This window comes from Cheilinus undulatus, linkage group 16 (assembly GCF_018320785.1).
Source record: "Cheilinus undulatus linkage group 16, ASM1832078v1, whole genome shotgun sequence".
NCBI lineage: Eukaryota > Metazoa > Chordata > Actinopteri > Labriformes > Labridae > Cheilinus > Cheilinus undulatus.
Window position 1 is genome coordinate 20,550,109 of NC_054880.1, and position 14,500 is coordinate 20,564,608.

The 14,500-nt window shown below is 37.1% G+C and overlaps 1 protein-coding gene across 1 annotated transcript in view; it reads right to left on the bottom strand.

Moving 5' to 3' along the window:
- Positions 1–184: 184 nt before the first annotated feature.
- The window catches only part of necab1 (N-terminal EF-hand calcium binding protein 1), a 52,181-nt gene continuing 37,865 nt past the window's right edge, over positions 185–14,500 (bottom strand). The window contains exons 9-13 of the mRNA XM_041808012.1: positions 12,203–12,250; positions 7,205–7,317; positions 6,038–6,115; positions 3,470–3,561; positions 185–708 (exon numbers count right to left, since the gene is read on the bottom strand). Of these exons, the coding sequence (XP_041663946.1) occupies positions 680–708; positions 3,470–3,561; positions 6,038–6,115; positions 7,205–7,317; positions 12,203–12,250 (360 nt within the window). The 3' untranslated portion in view covers positions 185–679. The remainder of the gene's footprint in view (positions 709–3,469; positions 3,562–6,037; positions 6,116–7,204; positions 7,318–12,202; positions 12,251–14,500) is intronic.

Consider the following 14,500-nt stretch of genomic DNA (forward strand, 5'->3'; position numbering starts at 1 on the left):
AGACAATTAAAGCAATGCTGTAACACAAAAAGTGTTACTAGTTATTTTCCAAACCACAGAACTGCCAGCATCTGTCAAACATCAGAGGGAGATTTGTTATTTCTGAAACTCTCTGCCAGAAACACAATAATCAGGGGAAAAACATGAAAGAGAGAGACAGGCACATACACGGCATACACAGCAATAAAACATCTTTATTTATGACTTGGTTTGACACAATAAATACAGAAACAACAGAATGACCATTTAATGAGCTCCCAGGAGCTGCTACAATTGTACAGTTACATCTGTCTTTTGCTCCCTCTCTCTTTCACGCACCCACAGACATGCAGCTCACTGTGTCACATGTGTGATCTACAACAGGCTGCAGATGGTGTCGAGTGAACACAGCCATGACTTCACATTATCACATAATGAGGTCATTGCTTTAGGACGTCAAAGTGTCGTCTAAGAGTGTAATAAAACACACACACCCACACGCTCACACACACGCGTGGCTATTTCTGCTACCACGTAACTATGAAGGAACATGGAGGTCACAAAATCGATACTAATCACCATGACTTCACAAGTTGTGTCGAGTCGGTGTGTGTCAGTGTGTGTGTACTGTGTGAAGCTTCCTGATGTGCTGACAGGCCGCTCACTTCAGTGACGATCTGTGATGGATGATCTCTCATTTTCAGTTATTGTTGAGGACCCACCATGAGGCTGCAGAGAAAGAGAGTAAAGAAAGATTAATCGACCCCAGAAATGACCCCAATCAATCACAGCACATTCTCCTGTTTGAGTGATCCATGTACAACCCAAGATAATTCAATCAACACTACCCTCTGCTCTGATTATGGCTTGTTATTCAAATGTGAAATGATTTTATTTATCTTCAAACACAATTAAGACAAATTTAATTTAATATTTAGGCAAAAAAAGCAGGAATAAAAGTAAATGGGTGATGGTAAAAAATGTTAGGAAAGTTAGGAAATAAGAAAAGGAAACAAAGAGGTAGAGTGGGACATGTCAAAATATTGAGCTGACATAAGATTACAACGTTTGGCTGACATTAAACCTGACATTAGGTTGCTGTCAGATCCCAAAATAGGCCGTATGGTAAAACATAATGTTGAACTGCTTTTGGGCTGTTGTTGGATCAGGACATTGGCTTGTCCTGACACCTGGTGTTGGGTAGCGATACTTATGAAAGTAATCTGCAGCATGTAGCCTACCCCACATGTGGACTCTACCATAATTCTACAGCCTAATTCATGGCCCATAGTCTGTCACTTAGTTGCCTTATTACAAAAAATGTAATAAACTTTAAAGCCCTTTAATATGCTCACACTCTGACAATGAACTGGGTTTAGACACACAGTATTAGGCTGTGTGTTATACTGTATAATATATGTATATAAAATATGGTACAATATCATAGAAAAAACTACGCGTCACAGCTGTGTCATCAAAAACAACTCCAGTTTTTGTACATACATTCCACTATGATGTTGTGTTTTTCACTTTTGTCCACAAATCACTGGCACTAAGCCAAAACCTTGTATCTCCAAAATCACTACTTTTCATGTCATGAAAAAAAGATGAATTTTTCCAATAATTTACACTGAATGGTTATAGTCAGCATCTTATTGACACTTGATATTGCTTGAAAATGTGTTGAATACACTTACAAATGTAAGAGATGACCAATAGCTCTGATTTATGAGAAAAATAAAAATCCTAAATAATGGATATACAAGATTTTAGCCCAATGTCAGCAACACTTGACATAAAAGGATATAATTCTACATTTTATAATTCTATAGTTCTTTAATCGTGTCCTCTCTGCCATTTCACTTGCATAATTTGTGAGTTTGCAAACTGTGCCATCATGTAAAGGTAGGAGAAAGAGACTTTTCTCTCTTTTTAGCAATGGATTACTTTCATGAAAAAACATAACAGGTTACCTGAATTGAACAGCTAAAGAGTTGTGTTAATCTATGCAACATAAAAAGCAATTAGAGTATTCTAATGGATTATTTTGTAATGCATGGCCCCCACACTGCTGATTTCAGGGTTGGATGCTGGGCTGAAATGACAACCTGAGGCTGAATTGACATCACAAACGGATGTTGGGTGACCTCAGATTTTGATATTATGCAGAAGTCACACCCTAATGTTGAACTAGTGTCAGAATCTGACATTAAAACTTGTAGTTGGTGAAAAGCCTATGCTGGGCTGGTGTCAGATGCTGACATAAAGCTGATGCCAAAACCTGATATTGGACACAAGTCATTTCCAAAGTTGGGCTGACCTCAAAACCTTTGGGCTAATGTGGCATCAGATCATGATGGTGTTGAACCTAAAATATGGCTGAAGTCTGGACTTATACATAATACATTCTGCATTTCAGCTTCTCCATTCTGGGTGTTGTTTTGTTGCTCTCAAAGAAAGAAAAAAAAGGGAAAAAAAAACAAACATCAAGTTAAAGCAGCTGTAGCAGTTCACATCAAGCTAGCACATGATGATGCACTTTATTTATTTGAGGATATTTAAGACTCTATAATCAGTGTCTTTGAAGGATTTTATCATAATTTGTTATTTATTGAATGGTGTTTTCCCATACGTCAATGTTGCTCTTAATACATGTTGTCTGGATATCTTGAACTGAGGATTAAACTCCAATCTGCACAGTGAATTTAGCATTTTGGGCGCCATAATGATATCTTAACTTTTGATGATTGAAACTACCAAGCTGCATTTGGAGATGAGGTTAAAGTTTCCCTGAAGGCAGAGAATAAAACAACAAATGGCCTCTATAATATCTTAAAGATTCTGTTTCTAATTCAGCTGAGTTTAAATTGTGCTTACAGGCTTCTTTTTGGACAACTCTTATTTACAACACTGAAAATTAATATTCATGCTCTCTAAGTCTCACAGAATTTTATTTTCCTATCCTAGTAGTTTGTTTTCTGTGCATAAATCAAATATAAAAGATATAATTATAAGACATCTGGCATTTCATTGCCCTGAGTAGAATATGAAGTCGGCAACCTGAGATAATTTGCGCACATATTCAATTCAGCTTGATTTACATAGCACCTTAAAAACAACCAGTGCCACCCAAAGAGCTTCATAGTATAAAAGGCAAAACATGAATGAGAATACATCATTTCAGAAAAATGTTAGATTAATAAAATACATTTAAATTGAACATCATAAAATAATGGTAAAAGTAAAATCTATAAGATCTGTTGAGATGAAACAATATTATTTTGAAATAAAAGATAAAGAGAGGAGATGAGTTTTGAACAGTGAGTTAAAATGTTTGCGACTGGGGGCTGATCTTACATAAATGGCATTCACACATCTGTGATTAAAGGCCATCTGAGGCTCAAGAACTTAACCCTTTACAAAACTAAACCTGGTATGTTTAAGCAGTTATTTAAGAGATGTGATAGCATGATTTTCTTAAGGTTCTTACCAGGAACCAGCATGGTGGTCAGTGTTTCGGGCGTTTCCAGGAAGTCCACGTTCCCTCTCTGGAAGGTCTTACTGTAGTTTGTCTGCAGGTGACTGTTCAGGAAAAGATACAGTTACTTCAATTAAAGATTCAGGTATTCATTACCAAAAATAAGGTGCATTTCACTGTGCGCACCGTTCAACAGCCACATATTACTAAATGTGTCAGCTTGTAAAATTTATGTTGGTGGGTAATGTGTTGCATATCTGTGCTAAAGTGCCTAGACTGAGGCCTGGTTAAAACATGGTTAACAGGTGTGCTTATGATGTCTAAAAGAGTTTCTCAAGATATCCATATTTTAATCTGGGGGTATTTTTCATTTTGTTTAATAAAAAAGGTTTAGTATAAAAACGGCTTATTTGTATTCTTCTCTGTGGAAGACCACACTGGCAATTTGACTCAGAGATAGTCACAAAGAATATCTACATAAGCTTGCAGGTAAGATATTTTTTTTAAATATAGACAATAACTAAAGTTCTGGTCATGTAAAATAGCTTCAAGGTTAACAAAGAGATCAGGAATCTCGGTTTAAGATTTAGCTTCAAGGTTACTTAACCCTTTAAATCCTAGCGCACCGACAATGACACGCTATTGAAGCACACTTTGCATGACCATAATTGCAAGACTGTTTGTGTTATTAGAAAATTCCAACAGTTTCTGAAAGCTAAGAAACTGTGCTTCACAGCCAGCATGTGGTTATTGCTGTAATTTCCCCTTTTCTCACTAAGATTCTAGCATAAAGTTCCCCTGTTTTTTCTGTTTTTTCATTTTAAACTGTTAAAACACTCTTAACATGCAGTAAAATGTGTTATATCCATGTTTCCGTTGTCGAGTTATGATTAGGGTTTTCTCCGTTTTTTAAACTTATTCGGCCTGGAGCTCCCCATTTTAGCTGTCTACTGTCTCATCTACAAACCGAAAGTCCCAACATGCAGTAAAATGTAAATAACTACCATATATTAGTTCTAAGTATTGTGGAAAAATGGGCAAAAGCACGTACTCACAGGACATTTTCTGGGCCTTTTATGGTTAAAATAAGAAAAGAGTCCAGAAACTCAGCTTTTAAAGGGTTAAGAGCAAATTTACTAATGTTTCATTGCTAAAAAACATTTAGCATAGAGTAATGTTGACATTGCTGAACTGTAACATTAGCTAAATAGCACTGACATGAACTTACAGTTTAACATTGATACTGGTTGAGCAAGGCAGATAGGTATAATAATCTCAGTCTCTTTTGCTGGATAAGCACTTAGTTGATGTGCTGCAACAGGACATTAGCTAACCACACAAGCATCAGGCTTTGGCAATATTTTAATACTAAAAAGTTTTAGCAATTTTAAATTATCCTCATACACCCTCCCATGTCTTTGTCTTATTATGAGACACATTTATGAAAGAAATTACTCTAATTAATATATGCATAGTACTGTACAAATCTTTTAGGCATGTTTGGGCCAAAAATTGAGGCTGCAGTAAAGCTGTCTAAGGGCACCATCGGGTGAGAAGTAGGATTGACACAACCCAGGTCCTGCTCTGGATGTCCTTGCATTTAACAGGGATATGGGGAAATAAGCTGTTGAAAAAGTAGCAAAGTCTACACCTTTAGGGTGGCGTACGCGGTAGATGGGGAGAGTAGGGCTGAAGGGTGGATATTAGGGTTTCCAGAAGCCCCTGGCCGTGCTGTGGATGTTCCAGGTGTCCCAAAAATGCCAGTCATCTCCAAGCTTAGTACCAGGGTTGAAAAAGGCCCAGGTCATATAAATGCCACCAAGCTTGACCTTGGCTGCCAAGCAACAGATGTGTATGTCGACATGTTGAGCTTGACTCTGGCCGTCCTCTTCCCTCTCTCCAGCCCCATGTTATGGCATTTAGGGCCATGATGAATCCTTAGCAGCCTACATGACTAAAACTTAACTCAATTGTGTCAACTGAGAAGGAGCCTGGCAACACGAGATTTGTCAACCCATGTAACAGTGCACAAAGTTTGGGGCTTTTCTAAACTTGACAAAGACTTAGCTGCAAAACTTAGATGGTGCGCTGGAGTTTGCAGTTTTTGATGGATTAATCCCTTATGTATGAAACTATGTTATGAAATAGACGTTCTTAATAGTTGCAGTACTTTCTCTAGACTAGATCGTTAGAATAAAACACATCCAATTCTTTTGAAATGCATGGTATTAAAAGTATCAAAGTCTAGAAAATTTGAAATTAGGTGCTATTTAGATTAAGTTTATTTCAGTTTTTATTTATTTTTTTAATACGGATGTATCTATATCAAATCAATCCACTTTTATAGTAGTTTTATTTCGGTATTACCGAAAATTAAAAATGGAGTCTCTTCCATTATAGGGACATGTCCGTTGTCCTCATTAGTTTGATAAAACCCTCAAAGACTTGACTGCTCTAAACACAGAGTGAAGCAGGCATCCTCTAACTGAGCTCAGGCTGAGCACAAAATATAACTTGGGGTTTATGTGAGGAGGCCACGCTGCATTAGTCATGATGCATACGGCGCAGGCAAACACTTACTTCTTCCACACGTTGTTGTGCTCCCAGAATTCATAGAGAATGAAGCGTGATTCATTTGCCAGCCGCTGAACTGCAATGCTGCGAATGCAAAAAAAGAGAGGATAAGTCATGCAATGGCTAATTAGTGTGCTACATCGTGTCTCCAAGCAGCGCCTCTCCCATAGTGTAGGGGGCGCAGGCAGAGTGAATCTGTCAAATAATATCTGCCTATACTGAAAGCCCCCCAAAAATTATAATTTTGTAATGTTTTCTGAGTTTTATTTTGATTTGAGAAACAGAAAAGATGGCTGAATATTTTGAGAATTGGTCACAACATTACAAGGCATGGAAATGTCAGTCAGTCCTTCAGGCTGGTAGGTTTGGACTTAAAACAGAGAGATGGTTCATTTGAGACTTTTTTTAGTCCTGCTTACACTGTGGTTTCAGACGAAGCGTTGTTTATAACATACCCTAATGTATAAAAGAATATTTCTTTTTTCTTTTACTGACCTAAGGTGTTGTTTTCTTCAGTCTGCCATAAATGCAAGAGACCTTTCTTCTCCATTGAGAAACACCATGCTTTGTCTCATACTGGCCCATGGTCAATAACAACAACAAAAGTCGGTAAAAGGAAGTCTAAAAATACTTTTCTACAGAAATCATCCAAAGATGAAGAATACACTTTCAGAGTCATGTGTGGCTCTGTCTTTTTTCTGCACTGATTTATGATGACCTCCCATGTTAGATTTGGATTGTGTTGTTCATTACACACCAAGGGTTTAAGATGTACACCGTCTCTTGCACATTTATATTACAGCAAAATATGTCTGAAGGCATTTGATACCCATAAACAATGTCAAGTTAGCTGTTTAATCATTATTAGAAAAGAAAAATTAAAAAAAAAAATCTTTAATCTGAACACAATCTTTTGCCATTCTTTCAGTCTGGAGATAAAAAAAACATTAACAGAGGGAATAATCATGAAGGAGGCCACTCTCTGTTATTTATGTGAAGATAAATGAATGTTAAATACTGGATTTACGCCAATGTGACTGGTGTTTACTTTTCATTACAATGACTCAAATTTCTCTTCTCTAAATGCCTATAAAAGACTATCAGAATGAGGAAGGACCAAAGTTTCATCAGGAAATTCCTGACTGAGAGAGAACAAAGAGAATCTAAACTGACTGTAGACATCCAGTCTGGGCGCAGGAACACTCCATGTACTGTCTGAGAGCCAAACGGAACTCCTCCAGCTCCTCTTCCAGCACACAGAGCTGCCTCTGGACGATCAGGATGTGCTGTAAAGACAAAAAGAAAAAGAAACACGCACATGGGCACACAAAAGATGCAAAGACACGCAAAGTCAGAGAGTCAGGATTTGCTTGTGGTGAACTTGAGGAAATAATTCTGGCAGGGTTTCATTTTAGCTCTGTGTGTTACTGGAAAACTGGTGACAGTAATCATAACCGATCTGAATAACAATTCAATATCCTGATTTTTTCTTTTTGCATGTGTATTCATGTGATCAGGAAACAAGTAAGACAACAATAAAATGCGTCTCTATTTTGCAATTCTACCAAGCAGTCTGGTTCAAATTGGTTTGAAAATATTAACATTTCTGTTGTCAAAGTTTAAAAAGGTACCAAAATAACAGATTCAGATCCTTTATTTTACAGGACCAGAGGTTGCTGCTTGGTCTAAAGGGATTGTAGTATAAAGACACCTTTGTCTAGAAGGTCCAGTCACTGGTTCATCATTATTCCTGGCTACCGTTACACCATGAAGACAAAAGAATACTGCAAGTGACTCAGAGAAAATGTATTGAAAGGTATAAATCAATTTCTTAAAAAAAAAAAAACAAAACAAATTATACTGATTGATTTATATAATCAATAAAAGGGTACAACACCCAAGGGTGTAAATACATTTTATAGGAACTGTAACCTTCATTTCAGCAGCAGGAGAACACATTTGTGTTTGGCATCTATAGGCTCCAGTCTCATCACTCCTCACAGATTTTACATGCTGAGTTTGAGGAGTGATTAGATACTATTTTAAACCTGGTTTAAACGTTTGCAGGTGGATGCTGGGGTGGTGGAGGGGCTGAAAGCAGGAGTGCAGTACTAATGTAGGCAGAGCTGGCAATGGCAGAGCAGTGGGGAGACTGGAAAAACGGACTGCTCACTGGGAGGATGTCTGTCACGTTATTGGATAATGATGCATGTCAAGTGTGAAATCAGCGCAGCTCCAGTTGTCTGCCTGAACTAGATAACAGACATTGCTACAATTATTAGAAAAAATACTCATCAATTCTGCAAGACAATCATAAGACTCTATTTTTCACATCTAGCATCAGCATAGTCTGCTGGAGATTATCACTTTGACAACTGATGAAGAAGAAGTTATCTTATATTAACCTCTTTTAGACTTTGTGGACAAATCACACTCTAAATTTTGATGTTACTTTTGCATTTTCTTTAGTAATTTGAACGAAAAGTCTAACAGCTTTGAGGATATTCTTTTGATGTGTTCTTAAGGTAATGTCCCTGACTTTGGTTGCCACTAAATAGGCTGGGAAAAAAACCTTCTTTTATCCCATTATAGTCATTTTATTGTGTCAAGATGTTCAGAACACAGACTTTGGACATTGTGTAACAATAGTACACCACAGAAAGCAAGCTAATAATGTCCTGTGGCTGATGATGAATTGTTGACAGAGGAAGAGAGGCTGATGGGAACAGGAAGTGAATGGTATTAAAGGTAAATTGTGTGAGTGTATGAGTTATAATGTGCCTCAGGATGTTTTCTCAGTCGCTAATTTGGGAGAAACACTGGCACACGCACACACACACATATTGCCTCACTATGTTACATCAGTCATGTGTTGCAGATCATTACTGGTTTCCTCTCGGCTGCACATTAACTCTCAGTGACATACACCAATTATGTATTGATTAATTCACACATGAGCAGAGATGTCAACATTGTTCAAGTTACGTGAAATGACAGCGCCATGTAATATTCATATGCATGGTTTCATTTAGACTGCTGTGCTATGATCCTTCTGGTGAATTAATGTGATACTGAAGGTTCTGCACTAGAAATTAAAACACTAATTGCAGCTGTTCTCATTATTTACTAAATGATAGATTGTGTTTCATGTGATAAACATTTAGACAGTTTTCTCACATTTTCTGGACAATTAACAAGATGATTGACACTGAAATTTGTAGATGAGTCAGTTTCTAAGTAGCTGGTAGATGCAGCTCTCTTAATCTTTTTTTTTAAGTGTACGTTTTTCTTGTAAGTATGAAGATGCTGCTGAAATGGTTATTTTACATTGTATTTTGGCAATACAACTTACTAATAACTGTTCAAAGAATATATCTGTGTAAAATGCTACTATTTGATACTCAAACCCCAACAATGTAGCTCACTTTTACAGATACACAGCGATCTTTTGAAGAAAACCATTTTGGCAAACAATAGAGAATGCAAACATGACGTTGTACAGCCCTGTCCTGGGTCGAGGGCACCATATATAAAGGAAGGCCCACGGTTTGTTCAGTTACCTGGACATTTTATTCTGTACTGAAAGAAAAAAAATGTTTGAATGGAGAAATGAAAGGAAAATTCAAATAAAGTCTATCAGGAAAAAAGATCCTCACTGTGTGATAAAGACAAATGAAGCTTTCTGTGGAGGTTTCACTGTTTGCTTTTGGTAATAAAAATACAAATTCTGCCAAGTTGTAGATGTTCCTATATTTTGCCACTTTCATTTCACCCTCTACCTGTACAAGCCTTCCAGGGCCGGCTGCTGGGAAGCATCCTCACAGCATGATGCTGCCACCACTGTGCTTCACAGTGGGGATGGTGTGTTTGTGATGATGTGCAGTGTTTGGTGTCAGCCAAACATAGTGTCTTACTTGTTGGGCATAAAACACCATTTCTGTCTCATCAGACAAAAAAAATTTCTTCCACATGATCTTGTAGTCTCCCTCATCCCTTTTTCCAACTCTAGTGGAGATTTTATATGTTTTCTTCAGTAGTGACTTTCTCCTTGTCACTCTCCCATAAAGCTTTGACTGGTGAAGAACCCAGACAACAGTTGTTGTATGCAGAGTCTCTCTCATCTCAGCTGTTGAAGCTTTTAACTCCTTCAGAGTAGTCATGGGGGTCTCGGTAGCCTCTCTCACTAGTCTCCTTCTTGCACGGTCACTCAGATTGTGAGGACGGCCTGATCTAGGCAGTTATTACATGTGCCATATACCTTCAATTCCTTGATGATGGATTTCACTGAACTCTGGGGGATGTTCAGTGCCTTGGAAATAATTTTGTATCAATCCCCTGACTTATACTTTTCGACTGCATTTTCTCTGAGTTACTTGGAGTGTTCTTTTGTCTTTATGGTGTAATGGTAGCCAGGAATACTGAGGAAGAAGTGACTGAGTAATGTAGAGGCCCTACATTCATTAAGTTTGAAGTGAACAAAATACTGTGAAGCATCTTTTTAAGTAACAAAGCCTGAAAACTACAGGACATAATTGTGATTGGAAAGTACTTTCTCATTACATCTAATATGACAAACAATATTACTCAAAGTCTCTATGTCTCAGAGTTTTAAGATGTCTCAAGAGCACTGCCAGTGGTGCGTAAATGTGTTTAATGAGATAAGTTAATACTCATGAGACTCTTTACACCAGTGGTTCTCAACTGGTCTAGTCCTGGGACCCACCACAGGTTACAAAATGACAAATTGGGACCCAATTCTTGTGTATATTTGTCAATAAATCAAATTTATTTAATAAAACATGGGACTGTTTAGACCCCAGATAGAAATACAAATACAAGAAAATAATATAAAGATTGAACCCAAACTCTTTCCAGAAAAAGATCCCCAAATCCTCTGACATTTCTGTTGAAAACTGCAGAAATATTGCTAATAAAGTTTATGGGTAAAGTCCTGAAAATCTCTTGTTCCTTGACAAATTTTCTTAGATTTAGAGGAAAAGTCCCAGAGAAGAGTATCAAAAGTTTCAGGGGCAATGCACAAAGAAAACTCTTAAAAATTCTAAAAATAAAATAAAACAAAATCTCTAAACTTTTTGAGAAAATTACCCAAAGTTCCTTTAAAAAAAATTGTAGGGAAAATCTTCTGAGTTTGTTTAAATTCACAATGAAAATTCTTGAATAGTTCAAGGGGAAAAAAATCTACTAAATTGTATTTCCTTCCTGTTGGCCAAAAAATTTAACAGTGGAATAAAGCACTTAAAAAACTCTTGGATGAATTTGCGACCCACTGAAACTGCTCTGCGACCCACACTTGGGTCCTGACCCACCAGTTGAGAACCACTGCTTTACAGCTTCTACCATCAGTGTGTGGAGGTGGTGTGAATGAGTTAATGTGATATGGAGCGTAAAGGCGCTTTGAGAAGTAGGAAAACCTCATAAATCTTTCTCTTCAAATTCAAAGTCTTTTCAAAAATAATTATAACAATCAAATGTTAGAAAACTCCCTTTTCCTCTGAATACTCTTTCATGTAGAAGTAAAAATAAATATTCTTTCCTCCTCTGTGTTTGTGAGAATGATGTAAGAGATCCCTCTGCCAGCGGCTGTGTCGCCCTGCCTTGATCATCAGTGAGTCAGTCGTCTGCTTTAGAGAGATTCTCAGCCATGACAAGAGTGATATGAACCAGGTCAGGAGGATGTAGCAGCCTATCTTCACACACCTGTAAACTATTTGTGTTAAGTGGAAAGTTAAAAACACATTCAGGTTCTACTTAAACAGAGGCATGGAGGATATTTAGTTAGCTAAAAAAAAGTATTAATGGGTATCAAGTGCTGGGAGAGGGCTCACAGTATATTTTAATTGATAGACATAAGACCCAGGGACACATTCAAATCAACACCTGTATCTGGCATATCTGCTCCCTTTCTTGCTAACAAGCCATGTTTAAAAACTCAATATCGAGTCTTGTCAAGACAAATTTAAGATGAAGACAGACAGAACAGTCACAGACGGGGAACATGACACTGTTAAGTTTCATCCTTGCTGTTGCTATGCAACCGCTGTGTAGTTATTATCACTGTGGCCTTTCTTTCAGATGTACGCTGGGATAACAGAGCAGACAGACACAGAGTGGTCACAGCAGTAAAAAGAAGAAAAGTCCTTTGAAACTAACCGATTTGCTCTCCAGGACCTCCTCTTCAACCGGCTCCAGACGAATCTCCTGAAAGCAGAGAACAGTAGATATAACACACTTGTGAAGAGACAGGGAATTTACAGTATGTGCTTCTGCCCATCTGAACTTTCTATTTCTCTAGTTCACACCAAAAATATAAAATCAATGGCAACTAGCAGTAATTCAATTCAGTTTTACAACATAAATATTGAAGCCGCTTTATAATGCAGGTCAACTATCCACTGTCGTCTTCATAAACATCGACTCAACTGATTTTAATCATGGCTCTTCTTATTGATTTTTCTTATGATCAGGCGATGTGCACTGGCTCCCCTCATTGCTGATCCCAAACTGGAAATGCCTAACTGATCAATATACAACCAGTCAGTAGTTCAACTAAAACTACTATGGCTACACTATATGGACAAAAGTATTTGGCCGCCTGACCATTGTACCAATAGGGACTGTAATGACATTGTTTCCAAATACGTGTACTTTAACATGGTGTTGGCCCCCTTTTGCAGCTGTAACACCTGAACTCTTCTTAGAGGCTTTCCATAAAATTTTGGAATGTTTTTTGGGGAATTTGTGCCCATTCATTCTGTAGAGCATTTATGAGGTCAGGTGTTGATGTTGGACAAAAAGGTCTGGCTCGTAATCTCTGATCCAGTTAATCCCAAAGGTGTGCAATGGGGTTGAGGTCCGGACTCTGTGTAGGCCAACCAAATTCTTCCTCACAGAACTCATCAAACCATGTCATTATAGTCTTTGCTTTGTGCACTGGGGACAGTCATGTTGTAATAGAATGTCTTGGTATGTTGGAGCATTAAGACTGACCAACACAGAAGATAAACTGGACAGAGTGAAGCATAGACACAGAAGTTGGGGATTACATTTACTGTTTTCTGGTACAAATATCTCCAATATTGTACTTTTAATTACCCATAGGCCACCATGGATGATAGATCTTGTAAGTTTTCCTCACATCTGCTAACAACAGACGGTTTGCAACAAGAATATTATAGTTAACTAAAACTAACAAAATAACTAAAACTTAAACTAAACTCCAAAATCGTTTAAGTTCACCAAAACTAAGCTTTACCAAAAAACAAAAATGAACTAAAACTGTAAAGCGCATTTACAAAACTAACTAAAATAAAATAAAATAAAAATAGAGATGAAACATCCTTAGTTTCAGTCTTTGACATAACTATACTGACTGGGACCTAAACCCAAGTCTGGGGAGTGTAAAATTGCCTGAATTGATTGGTTAAGACTTTGCAGAGTAGTAGTTTAATGTCTGGAGGTGTATTCATGCATCATCTCTAAATAAATAAAATGATAAGTGAAGAGTAGCCTGTTTGACTATGTTTTAAATAAATGTTTGATGTCCCCTCAGCCCTGACATGTATCCGAAAAAATTAAAACACTGAAACTAATAAAAATTAAATTAAAACAAAGCATTTTTGTACATTAAAACTAAACTAACAAACCAGCAGTAAAAACTACTCAAACTAACCAAACTGAAATTGAACACTGAAAACGAAATAAAAATAAAAACTAATGAAATTCTAAAACTATTTTGTTTGAGATGAACTGCTCAGTGATTATATATTGCAGTGTTAGTGAGACGCGATAATTCACATGATTCCAACATATCTAGCGAGTTAAGAAACAAATTTTAGATATCATTTCATAGGGACTTTAAATAAACATGACAGATGTCTCTCAAACATGGTTTTCAACATAATAAGCCATTCTCATCTTGCTGATCAATATACAATTGATGGAGAGAGAGGAAAGATGAGAAAAGAAAAAAACAAACACAAATTCATTGATCTTTCTATAAACGTGGATGTTTTTGTCTAGCCAACACAAGAATCTACTCTGCTGTGGACTGTACATCTTGTAACATTTTATTGTAAAGTTAAATTTGTGCTTCTACCAGTATCAATTCTGGCTCCAGCAGCCAGCTCTAAAGGGCATATATTTTGGTTTCAAATCATTTTACCAGCCCAGTATGTCGGTGCATGTTACAGGGGTATTTTGGCTTCACTTTTAGAACGAGACAGATGCATTGTCCATATTGATATATAGACTTTGTTTTGGATCAAAGAAGTATCTTATGAAAAGAAGTAAAATGGGAAAAAATAAACTAATTTTGAATACTGTAAGATACAAGAAAAAGTCTGTATACAAATATTAACTTACTCCAGCTATTACCAGCTATTTGCACTTTTAAAGCCTGTTATTGTTGGTCCTGTCCTCGTTTTCACTGCTGGACAACAGTCTGTCCTA